This window comes from Dipodomys ordii, unplaced genomic scaffold (assembly GCF_000151885.1).
Source record: "Dipodomys ordii isolate 6190 unplaced genomic scaffold, Dord_2.0 Scaffold42, whole genome shotgun sequence".
In the NCBI taxonomy this organism is placed as follows: domain Eukaryota; kingdom Metazoa; phylum Chordata; class Mammalia; order Rodentia; family Heteromyidae; genus Dipodomys; species Dipodomys ordii.
In genome coordinates, this window is record NW_012267258.1 from 1,753,191 (window position 1) to 1,766,209 (window position 13,019).

The 13,019-nt window shown below is 39.7% G+C and overlaps 1 protein-coding gene across 1 annotated transcript in view; it reads right to left on the bottom strand.

The window, feature by feature from the left end:
• The window catches only part of Larp4 (La ribonucleoprotein domain family, member 4), a 59,137-nt gene that overhangs the window by 14,784 nt on the left and 31,334 nt on the right, over window positions 1-13,019 (bottom strand). Inside the window, exons 7-13 of the mRNA XM_013018849.1 lie at window positions 12,299-12,422; window positions 11,383-11,402; window positions 9,403-9,423; window positions 8,671-8,883; window positions 6,538-6,641; window positions 1,934-2,146; window positions 1,019-1,067 (exon numbers count right to left, since the gene is read on the bottom strand). Of these exons, the coding sequence (XP_012874303.1) occupies window positions 1,019-1,067; window positions 1,934-2,146; window positions 6,538-6,641; window positions 8,671-8,883; window positions 9,403-9,423; window positions 11,383-11,402; window positions 12,299-12,422 (744 nt within the window). The remainder of the gene's footprint in view (window positions 1-1,018; window positions 1,068-1,933; window positions 2,147-6,537; window positions 6,642-8,670; window positions 8,884-9,402; window positions 9,424-11,382; window positions 11,403-12,298; window positions 12,423-13,019) is intronic.

Below are 13,019 nucleotides of genomic sequence, written 5' to 3' on the forward strand. Positions count from 1 at the left end.
GAGGAAAACAAACAAACTAAAGGATATAATTTAAGATTAAAAATACTGAATGAGGGTGAGTATGGTTAGAATACTTTATATGTAAGTACAAAAATAGAACAATGAGTCAAGTACCAGTGGCTCACAGCTAAATCCTCACTACTCAGGAGGCAGAAATTTGTGGATCAAGGTTCCAAGCCAGCCAAGTAGGAAAGGTCATCAGACTCTTATCTCCAATTCACCACCAAAAAGCTGAATGTGGAACTGTGGCCTGAATCATAAAAGCTCAGGGACAGTGCCTAGGCCCTATGTTCAAGCACAGCATGCACACGTTCGTGCACACTCAGACAAAACACCTCACATTGAAACCAGTGTAAACTGTTTTAAAGAGGAAGTGGAAAGGCTAGAAAGGTGGCTTAGTGGCAAAGTGCTTGCCTTGCATGCATGAAGACCTGGGTTCAATTCCTCAGCACCACATAAGCAGAAAAAGCTGGAAGTGGTATTGTGGCTCACGTGATAGAGCGCTAGCCTTAAGCTGAAGAGCTGAGGGACACTGTCCAGGCCCAGACTCAGTCAATAGAATGCTAGCCAACAATGAAAGTGTCAGGTACTGAGTTAAAGTGCTAAAACAACAACTACAAAAACCCTTAAGGAGGAGGATAAAGTAGACTGAAAGAGGGGTTAACACTGGTTGAAATAAACTATATAGGGGCTAGGAAGGTGGCTCAGTGGTAGAGCGCTTGCTTTGTATGCCTGAGGCCCTGGGTTCCACTCCTCAGTACCACATAAGCAAAAAAGAAAAAAGCTGAAAGTGGTGCTGTGGTTCAAGTGATAGAGCACTAGCCTTGAGCTGAGGAGCTGAAGGTCAGTGCCCAGGCCCAGAGTTCAGGCCCCACGACCGGGCCCCCCCCCAAAAAAAAATATATATATATGGTATATATGTAAGGCAATGTCACACTGAAAAACACACACACACACACACACACACACACACAGATCTGTATCTAAAAAAAAAAGAAAGAAAGAGGTTAATACTTACGGGAATCCTGTCGTCTTCCCGTCTTCTACGACCTCTGAAGAGTGTTCTCCTTTAACAATAAAAGAGGGGGTGGAACAGTTCATAATTAAAATGTATACATTCTACCAAAGATGAAGATTTGTTGTATCTATAGCTATTTTTCATTCTTGCTGGCCCTGTTTTATTACTAGTATGCCCTCTACACTAGAAGAAAATGAGAATTAGATATAATCCCACTCCTATTTTTAGTAAACTGAAAGAAATTAAAACTGACAGACAATTGGGTACATAATTGTTCTAAGCAGTTCTTTCCTCGGTAAAATAAATTTCATGATATAAACTTCTGATTCAGAATTATATTCCCTATGGGTACTCTATATTTCTTAGTAATTATAAAAACAAAACAAAAACTTCTAGGTTTGGGGCTATGGCCAATGAAAGAGCACTTGCTTAACATATACCTGAGACCCTGGGTTCAATACTCAGCACTGCCAAACCTGCTCCAAACCAAAAACGAAACAACCCAAACCTTGTAATCCCACATTATGTGGACAATATATTTAGGATAACCAAACAATAATTATTAAATTATCAAGAACAAAAATCATTAGAAAAATATTCAAGTATTTAAAGTGACTATATTTTAAAAAATGGGGGAAGGAGAGGGTGGTCATGGAGCTTCAACTCTGCGCCTGGGCGCTGTCCCTCAGCTCTTCAGCTCAAGGCAAGCATTCCACCACTTGAGCCACAGCACCACTTCTGGTTTCTGGTGGATAATTGAAGATAAGAGTCTCCTGAACTTTCCTGCCCAGGGTGGCTTTGAACTGTGATCCTCAGCCTCTTGTGTAGCTAGGATTATAGGTGAGCCACTAGCCCCTAGCTATATTTAAATATTTAAGACGAATAAAGAGTTTTCTTATACCCCTATTTCCTTACCTGCCCCTACCATAGTCCCCATTCTGTTCCATCTGTAAAATGGGAGTCTCCTTTGGAAAGTAAGTTTGTTCTTGATTCCCTGTGACTGTAGGGTTATGTCGTTCAGGTAGAAAGTTTCTTGAACTAGATCTGTTCAATGGTCCATCCCCCAAGGACACAGAGCCCTCTGCTGAGTGTTCTGAACCACTGGATGATCTAAAATGAGGCTTCACACTAAAAGAAATATAAGATCACATACATGAAAGGATGACTCTAGATAGAAAAACCTTCAGGCTAAAAATTGGTTTCTAATTTTTATTGTTGTTGTTGGAGGGGTATAGATCTAGGAATTGAAACCAAGGATTTGTGCCACTTGAGCAATACCCAAACTCTTTGTTTTTGAGACAGGGTTACACCTTTACTGGTGCCAAATACTCTATCTTCTTGACTCTACCTCCTGAATAGCTGGGGTTAGACAGGTATGTGTTGCCAAACCTGGCCTCCAAATAGATTTAACAGTAAAGAAAATATCAGTATAACCTTACAGTTTAAACATTTGCTATTTATTATACCTGAAAACAGCCTCAGAAGGTAAATATGCTATTTACATATCTATTTAGAAGGTTTCAACAGCCCTCAGATCTCATAATCTTACCCTTCACGGAGAGGGATTTACAATCTCAATCCAGGCAACAGAAAATAAAGAGAGAAATTATAAAGCAAAGGAAGGAAACAAAAATAAAGGAAGAAGTGAAAGAAAAATTATGTAAGACGAGAAGATAAATGCTGGGGCTTTTGAAAGTTAATCCTATTCTAAGTACAACTAGTGATCATCACTAGGCCATCTAGTTAATATAAACAGATTCTCTAATATAAACAGACTTTCAAATGTTTTTCTTTGCTGGTTAACTTTACAGAATAAAGGCCTGTTAGCTGACAACTCTCAGAAGTAAGGAGAAAACCATTTTGTGATTTTGGTTAAAAGCTATAAATACAAGAAAGTATTAATGTATTATTTTTGTAATTAATTAATAACATATCAGTCACACACATGTGAAAGAACAGGACATCAAATTTTGTTTTTCTTTTTGTGTTTTTTTTTCCTTTATACTGGTACTGGGGGTTAAACTTAGGACCTCATGTTCTAGCCTAGCTTTTAAGTTCAAGATTGGCATTTTAACACGAGCCATACCACTATTTCCAATTTTTTTGCTAGCTAATTGGAGTTTCAAGAACTTTCCTCCTGACTGGGCTGGCTTTGAACTACAATCCTCAGATCCCAACTTCCTTAGTAACTAGGATTACTGGCACCCAGAAGATTAAGTATATTTATAAATATTGTTTTTCCATTGTAAGTAATCTTATCATGAGTAGTTTATCAACTGTGACTAGCTCTAATAAAATTATTTTTAAGTAAAACCCTTCCCAGCTTATTGGAGTAGTTGTTCTAATCTTAATCCTGACAGGATTTTTACTATACTTAGCTTCATTTTTCTTTATCCCTCCCCCTGCCCAGCTGTTCAGAGGACTAAACTCAGATCTTTGAACTTGTTAGATCAGTACTAACATTTAAGCCATGTCTCAGTCCCTTGTACTTTTAGAGTTTCCACCTTTGTCTAGGCAGAACTTGGATTGTGGATTGTGGCTTTCCTACTCAGCTCCCAAACAGGTAGGATTACAGAAGCAAATCACTATATATAGCTTGTTTTTGAGATAGGGGTGCACTTAACTTTTTTCCTGGACTGGTTCCCAACCTTGATCCTCCTATCTCTGCCTCCAAGTAGCTGGGTTCACAGGTGTGAGCCATGGCACTCAGCTATTCACCCTTCACTTTCTTTTGTCTGTAAATAAGTTAAAACTATACACTAATAAAGGTATTTCCAGATTCAAACATTATTGTCTTTATAGATATATAAACTCATTGAAATTAATCTTTTCTAAACAACAGGGTTGCAGTTAGGGGACAGTGTATCTATTATATTCATGTCCCTGTAATAATGAGTCTTGGAGTTAATTGCAGTTACATTATCAAGTCATGTAAGGGCACAAATCATTTTGTGTTTATAAGGCATCCTGCATCAGACCATCATCATTATTACCTTTTTATTTTTGGCGACAAAATCTCTCTATTTTTCCCAGGCTAGCTTCCAACTCCTGAAGTTGAATGATCCCTCTGCCTCAGGCCTTTTGGGAAAGTTTGAACTTAGGACCTCATACTTGATAGGCAGGAGATCTACCACTTGACCCTCACTCCTAGCTCTTTTGTGTTAAGTTATTTTTCAGGCAGGGTCTCACTTGTTTTCAATAGGAGATGGCCTTAGACAGATGTTCCAACACATGGCTTTAATGTAGCTGAGTCTACTATGCCTGCCTTATTAGTTGAGCTGAGCTCTTGCTTTTTTTTTTTTTGCCAGAATTACCCTCAAAATGTGATATATCCCATCTCCCCCACCCAAGTAGCCAGGATACAAACATAGGCTGACACACTCTGAAAAGCAGTAGATCTTCAGAGTTATCATTTGATTTATGTAGAACTCTTCCAGTACTTAAAAAAAAACTTTCAAATGCTTTGGGTTAAAGCATTTGATGAATGGGTTATTCATCAGTCAAAGAAGGACCCCAAATCCTGACAACTAAAAGGTAGTACATAAGTGAATGCCCCGAGAAGAATATTTTTTATTTATACTGTGAGGCTCCTTTCTTCAATAAAGCATGTTTTGAAAAGCCTCACATAAAGGACTAAGTTCCAAGAATTCATCTTTAAAAAATATACTCCATGGGATCTCTTTACCAAAGGGTCAAGAAGAAAATTAGAAGTGGCAAAAGACTGAAAGTCACAAAAAGAAATCATTCGGGGAAAAAAACCCAAATTTCAAAATTAAGAGGCTCCCAAAAGGGGCAAACAATAAATAATCAATGTGAAAACTATTGAGTAGTTCTAAGCCATCAGGCATTTCCCTTTTTTTTTGGTCGGTCGTGGGGCTTGAACTCTGGGCTTGGGCGCTGTTCCTATGCTCTTCAGCTCAAGGCGAGCACTCTACCGCTTGAGCCACAGTGCCACTTCCCGTTTTCTAGTGGTTTATTGGAGATAAGAATCTCACGGAGTTTCCTGCCCAGGCAGGCTTTGAACCGCTAGCCTCAGATCTCAGCCTCCAGAGTAGCTAGGGTTACAGATGTGAGCCACTGGCTCCTGGATATTCCTTTTTTTAAATTATTATTATTTTTGGGAGTACTCTGGCCTGGGCACTGCCTCAAGGTGAGTGCTTTACCAATTATAGATAAGACTCTTAGACTTTCCTGCCCAGACTGGCTTTGAACCATGATCCTCAGATTGCAGCCTCCTGAGTAGCTAGGATTACAGATGTGAGCCACCAGTCTTGGGTTACACTTACTCTGAGATTATCAGCTGGTACTTTTATAGAAAATAGTATGTAAGAGGCTTATAGATCTCTGTATGATAGAAAATAGTTACTAGGATTCCTAATAGTTTACTTGTTCCCCTTGGCAGTGCTAGAGATCAAACCCAGGGCCTTTGCACATACAAAGCTACCACTGAGGCATATATTCAACCCCCTAATAATTTATTCTGAACATTATGCTTTTAAGTGCAAACTTTTGGAGTCAATCAAACTGCATGGGTTTAAATCAAAGCCAGTCACAAGCTATATGCTCTTAGAATATTTAAACTTCCACATTTCTATTTCTTAATTAACAAAATATACATAATACATATCTTACACTAATACAATTCATACACTGTTTACTAAAATTACTTAACATTTCAAACCTCAAAGATATCCCAAATTACTTCTCATTCAATATACTAAGTGGCAATTAGATATTAGTTATCATGTGAGATTGCTACTGTATCTTTTTTTTTTTTTGGGTGGGTCATGGGGCTTGAACTCTGGGCTGGAGCGCTTTCCCTCAGCTCTTCAGCTCAAGGCAAGCACTCTACCGCTTGAGCCACAGCGCCACTCCCAGTTTTCTAGTGGTTTATTGGAGATAAAGAGTTTCACGGACTTTCCTGCCCTGGCTGGCTTTGAACTGAAATCCTCAGATCTCAGCCTCCTGAGTAGCTAGGATTACAGGCATGAGCCAATGGCGCCCGGCTAGTATTGTCTTTATTTTTGGTGCCAGTCCTAAGGCTTGAATGAAGAGCTTACATAACATATTGTCTCTAAGCTTTTTGTGCTCAAGGCTAGTACTCTACCACTTGAGCCACAGCTACACTTCAAGGCTTTTTTTTTTTTTTGGAAGGAGTGAGGTGGGGGGAGTTGGTTAATTGAAGATAAAAATCTCACAGACTTTCCAGCCTATGGATGGCTTCAAACCTTAATCTTAATATCTCAACCTCCACAGAAGATAGGATTATATATGTGAGCCACCAGTGCCCAGATCTTTTCTTTATTCTCATTTTTATTAAATAAAAATGGGAAGTCCTTTCACAAACATTATCAACTCATAAGTTAAAGTAGCTTTATGAGTACTAAACTGAATTAACATACTTCCTGTAAAAATAAAGGCCTTTTTACTGAGTCTCCCAATAACCACTGCTATTAATACAGTAATTCTTCAAGAATTATTAGAAAGTGTTTAAAATAATTTCAGCTATGATTTCTTACCGATTTTTTTGGAATGGTCGACCCATATTCATAGCAGCAGCACTTGTTTTATATGATCCTGGTGAATTAAAGCCGTTCACAAAACTGCCATTGGGAAAGGGAGCCTAGAATACAATTTTAATGTTTAAACAATATTAATGGTAAAGAAAAAATGGGGAGGAAGTAAGAGAGGATATGAAAATGACTAAAGTGCATATACATGTATGGAAACAATGATAAAACCATTCATTTTGGTTAGTACTAGTGGCTCTGAATTGTAATCCTAGCTACTCAGAAGGCTGAGATCTGAGGATCATGGAACCAATCCAGGCTGGCTTTTGAATCTGAGACTCTTATCTCCAACTAGTCACAGAAAAAAACAAAAGTGGAGTTGTGGTTCAAATAGTAGAGCACTAGCAATCAGCAAAAGGAGCTCAGGGACAGTGCCCAGGCCAAGAGGATGAGCAAACTCCAGGACCACCAAAAAAAAAAAAAAAACCAACAAAACAAATAAATAAAAAACCCTCTCATTCTGTACAGTTAATATACACTAATAAAAATAACTTTTTAAGCTGGATGCCAGTAGTTCACACCAGTAATCCTAACTACTCAGGAGGCTGAGATCTTAAGATCATGAGGATCATTAGTTCAAAGCCAGGTAGGGCAGAAAAGTCCCCAGGAAACTCATATTCAATTAATCACTCAAAATACAGGTGTTGTGGCTCAAAGAGGTACAGTGCTGACTTGAGCAAAACAGAGACAGCACCCAGATCCTGAGTACAAGCCTACATAAACGACAAAACTAAGAACAACAACAACAACAAAAAAAAACCTTGAAGTAGGGCTGGGAAGATGGCTCAGTGGTAGAGTGCTTGCCTTTGCACGCATGAGGCCCTGGGTTCGATTCCTCAGCACCATATAACCAGAAAAAGCCGGAAATGGCACTGTGACTCAAGTGGTAGAGTGCTAGCCTTGAGCTGAAGAGCTGAGGGATAGCGTCCAGGTCTAGAGTTCAGGCCCCATGACTGACAAAAAAAAACAAAAACCTTGAAGTAAAAATATAGACTAAAGGATTGGGAATGTGCATTAGTGCTTGCCTAGGACGCATGAAGCCCGGGGTTTGATTCCTCAGTACCACATACATAGACAAAGCTGGAAGTGGCACCGTGGCTCAAGTGGTACAGTACTAGCCTTGAGCAAGAGAAGCTCAGATACAGTGCCTGGGCCCTGAGTTCAAGCCCCAGGACTGGCAAAAAAAAAAGTGTTTATGCATGTGTGTATACATATATAGTGTCAGATAAATCATAAACATCAATTTCTTTCACTGTCCAAAAGAATTTAAACCTTTTGCAATGTTCATGTCATATACCCTTGAGTTTATAAATAATATATCACTAATTCAATACTTAATAAGGAACATTCCTTTTTGGGAAAACTTCACAACAATAAAAATATTTAAACTCAGTTGGGAGACAGTGGTGCATGCCTATAATCCTAGCTACTCAGGAAGCTGAGATCTGAGAATCACGGTCCAAACCCAGCCCAGGCATGAAAGTGCATAAGACTCATCTCCAATTAACCACCAGAAAACCGGAAGTGGTGCTGTGGCTCAAGTGGTAGAGCACTTGCCTTGAGCTGAAGAGCTCAGGGGCAGTGCCCAGGCCCAGAGTTCACGCCCAATGACTGACAAAAAAAGTTAAACTTATACAGAACTTAGTTTCTTCTTTCAATTCACTCACAGTTTAAAGAATAAAAGGGCAAAGCCAGGTGTCAGTGGCTTACAACTATAATCAAAGCTATTCAGGAGGCTAAGACCTGCAGCCAGCCTAGGTAGTCAAAATTGTGACTCTCATCTCCAATTAACTAAGAAAAAGCCAGAAATGGAGGTGTGGCTTAAGTGGTAGAGTACCAGCCACAGTAAGAGCTCAAGGCCTGGAGTCCAAGTCCTGTTATCAGCATGTATATGAACACACTCATGCACAAAAAAAGAAAGAATAAAACTGCAATTAGATATCCATATCAACCCATATCACAATTTAAAAGCCAGGAAAAAACCTGTATCAACACTAAACAAATGAACTACTACTCTAGATGATTTCTTCAAATTTACCCTGATGAAAATTTATTTCACCATTCAATAAGGATCTCACTTACCAGTGGTGTTTCAAAGTAAGGTGCAGGACTTGGAGACCAAGACTGAGGCACAAGACTATAGATGGAGTACTGTTGGTGGGGACTATATACAGGTTGCATAAACACTGGTGAGGGAAATTGGGCTTGAGTCTGGATGGGCTGACTATACATACTTGAATCCATTAACCTGTAACCATTTTTAGCAAAAAATGTGTTGATGGCTTTTATCCTTGCCTAGAAAAAAAAGGAACACATTGTAACATTAAGACAAAATGTAAATTTGTTTTTAAAAATATGCTAAATTTACATTTTCATCTTATTTGACTATATTGTTTCTGTTAACAATACCTAGAAGAAAGGACAAAAAACTGATAACCTTAACAAAAAAGCATGTGCTTGGAAAAAGTCAGAATAAACAAGATAAAAACACAAAAGTTGCTGGGCACTGGTGGCTCAAGCCTGTAATCCTAACTACTCTGGAGGCTGTGTTTTGAGGATCATGGTTCAAAGCCAGCCTAGGCAGGAAAGGCTGTGAGAATCTTATCTCCAATGAACCACCAGAAAACCAGAAGTGGAGCTGTGGCTCAAATGGTAGAGGGCTCATCTTAAGCTGAAAAGCTCAGGGACAGCACCCAGGCCCAGAGTTCAAGACCCACGACCAAAAATAAAATAAAATAAACCCACAAGTCAAAACAGTAAAACAGGGACTGGAAAAAAGGTTCAAATGGTAAAATGGCACCTAAGTAAGCAAACTGTGTAAGGCTTCAGCTCAAACTGGCAACAACAGCACTGGCAACAACAAAAACAAAAGTAAAAAGAAAAAGAGAATAAAAGAAAGATTTAAGACCTGGGTACCAGTGGCTCATGCTATCATCCTAATTACTCAGGAGGCTGAGACCTGAGAATCAGAGTTCAAAGCCAGCCAAGGCAGGAAAGTCATGAAATACTCATCTCCAATAAACACAGAGAACAGGAAGGAGCACTGTGGCTCAAGTGGCAGAGTGCTAGCCTTGAGCTGAAGAGCTGAGGGACGCTGAGGGACAGCGCCCAGGCCCAGGGTTCAAGCCCTATGACCAACACCAGACCCTCCCCCCCAAAAGATGGAAGAGGGGCTAGGAATGTGGCTTCATGGTAGACTGCTTGCCTATCATGCATGAAGCCCTGGGTTCAATTCCTCAGTACGACATAAACAGAAAAGGCCAGAAGTGGCGCTATAGCTAAAGTAGTAGAGTGCTAGTCCTAAGCAAAAGAAGCTCAGGGACAATGCCCAGGCAAAAAAAGGTATAAGAATTAAAACAGTAACTATTTTTATTTGTTTTGTTTTGTTTTTTTGGGTCCGGTCATGGGGCCTGAACTCTGGGTCTGGGTGCTGTCCCTCAGCTCTTCAGCTCAAGGCTAACGCTCTACCACTTGAGCCACAGCGCCACTTCTGGCTTTTTTTCTTTTTTGCTTATGTGGTGCTGGGGAATTGAACCCAGAGCCTCATGCATGCAAGGCAAGCGCTCTACCACTGAGCCACCTTCCCAGCCCAGTAACTATTTTTTAGAGAAAATATCTTAGGTTGATAACCCAAAAGACCCACTAAAGGACTTCAGGAAGGTTGCTGCTTTTTTTTCAAAACAAAAAAACTCAAAAGCACCCCCCAATAGATCAAAATAAGTAAGTAAAACCCCAATATAAATTTCACTTAGAACTGTGTACAGGTGGCTCACTCCTGTAATCATAGCTACTAAAAAGGCTGAGATTTGAGGATCACAGTTCAAAGTATACCAGGTAAGAAAGTCTGTGAGAGTCATCTCCAACTAACAACCAGAAAAACCAGAGGTGGGTCTGTGGCTCAACATGTTAGAGCTCTAGCCTTGAACAAAAAGAGCTCAGGGACAGTACCCAGGCCCTGAGTTCATACCCCATGACTGACCCCCTCCCCCCCCAAAAAAAATCATTAAGGAGCTAAATATAAGCCACAATAGACCAGAATTAGTACTAACATATCACTTAAAATAACTGTAACGTAAAACTTCAAACTGTCCTCAATTTAACAATAAATGAATGCAATTACATTAAATGCAATCTACCAATTTTTTAAAGTATAAACTCATAATTCCAATATGGGTTTTTTTTGGTTCTTTATTGGTAAACATTCTGAAATCCACAAAGAAAAGTAGTAGCCTAAGAATAGTTAAGGCAATTCAGAAAAATAAAAGTTTTTAAATACTGCTTATGGAAAAAAGGATATTATAAAACTATGGTGATTAGAGTAGCAGAATTAGTTCAGGAAAGTTGAGTGGCAAAAAAGTAATAAAGAGCCTAAAGTGGATCTCAAAGAGATGCGGCAACTTTTTATACTATGTATTTTTGTGTACTGCATTGTACAAAATATACCAGATAAAAGAACTGTGCCAAATATCTAAATATAAATATGAATAGTCAAAGCTCTTGGAAGATGCTGAAGAATATCCTGATCACTTCAAAGAAGAAATAGTGGCATTAAAAGACAGAATACATTAGAAGACTAATTGTGTACATAAACTAGTAATACACCACTGCACAGCAATGAGATTTAACTATGTCAAGTTCTTAGAACAGTGTTTGATATATATCTTCTTTTTTTAGTGCCAATCCTGGGGCTTGAACTCAGTCAGAGCCTGGGTGCTGTCCCTGAGCTTTTATGTTCAAGGGTAGCAAGCTACCATTTGAGTCAAAGCTCCACTTCTTGACTTTTTTGTAGTTAACTGTATATAAGAGTTCCTTCACTGGGCTGGCTTTGAACCACCACCCTCAGATCTCAGCCTCCTAAGTGGCTAGCTAGCCCAGCTTATATAGTTCTTTTTTTTTTTTTTTTGTCGGTCGTGGGGCTTGAACTCTGGGCCTGGGCGCTGTCCCTCAGCTCCTCAGCTCAAGGCCAGCGCTCTACCACTTGAGCTACAGCGCCACTTCCGGTTTTCTGGTGGTTTATTGGAGATAGGAGTCTCACGGTCTCTCCTGCCCGGGCTGGCTTTGAACCACGATCCTCAGATCTCAGCCTCCTGAGTAGCTAGGATAAACAGGTGTGAGTCACCAGCACCAGACAATTCTTTTTATCTCAATAATGGCATTGGAGTTTGAACTCAGGGTCTCATGGTTGCTAAGCAGTCACTGGACTCTAGCATTTAAAGGCATTATTTTTCAAAGAAGGTATTACATTTTTACCTGGGACCAGCCTCAGACAGTGATGCTTCTATTTATGTTTTCCATATAGCTAGGATTATAGGGGACAAGTGTGCCCCACCATGTCTAACTATTCTTGCTTTTATTCTTTTTCTTTCTTTTGTGGGGGGTCCAGTCGTGGGGCCTGAACTCTGGGCCTGGGCTCAGCTCTTCAGCTCAAGGCTAGCACTCTACCACTTGAGCCACAGAGCCACTTCTGGCTTTTTTTTTTCTTTCTTTTTTTTTCCCTGCTTATGTGGTGCTGAGGAATCGAACCCAGGGCCTCAAGCATGCAAGGCAAGCACTCTACCACTGAGCCACCTTCCCAGCCCTTTTTTTTTTTAAACTGATCTAGAACCATGGTTTTCTGGATCTCTGCCAGCTGTGAGCCACTGTGCTGGCCCTATTTTCTTAGTTAAAATATACTATGATTTCTTTTACTAGTAGGACTTTTATCAGAAGCAAAGTCTTCTCACCTGTTGTGCATCTGTGTCAGACTGGAACGTGACATACCAGTTGCTATTATGTGCAAATTCACAGCTTATCACTTTGGGGCAGTTTTCACTTTTAAACAATGATTTCACTTCCTAAAAGAGAGAAAGTATAATGAACTCTTAAAAACCATCAACAATCAACTTTTTGAAACTAGTAAGGTTGAGCATCTCTTCATTTCTATTGGTCCATTTTTACTTATTAACACTTTAGTAATTCTGAAGCAAAAGCTTAGTGAAAAATCTGCATGTACTTTCAATCATCATTATAATTTTATTGTGTGTTGGTCCTGGGGCTTGAACTCAGAGCCTAGGCACTGATCCCTATTTTTTTTTTCATTCAAGGCTAACACAATCCATAGGCCCTCTTTCGGCTTTTTGGTAGTTTATTGGACATTCTCTGGCTATTTAAGTCACCCTCACTTCCTTTGCTTTTTTTTGTACTAGAGAATTTTTCAGCCTTTTTTTTTTTGTTTGGTGGCGTGGGGTGGGTGTTGAACTCTGGGCCTGGCACTGTCCCTGATCTCTTCAGCTCAATATGTAAGAATATAAATAAGGCCAGGTGCTGGTGGCTCACCCCTGTAATCCTAGCTACTCAGGAGGCTATCTGAGGATGGTGCAGGGCAGAAAAGTCCTTGAGACTCTTACCTCCAATAAACCACTAGAAAACCGAAGTGGCGCTGTGGCTGGCTA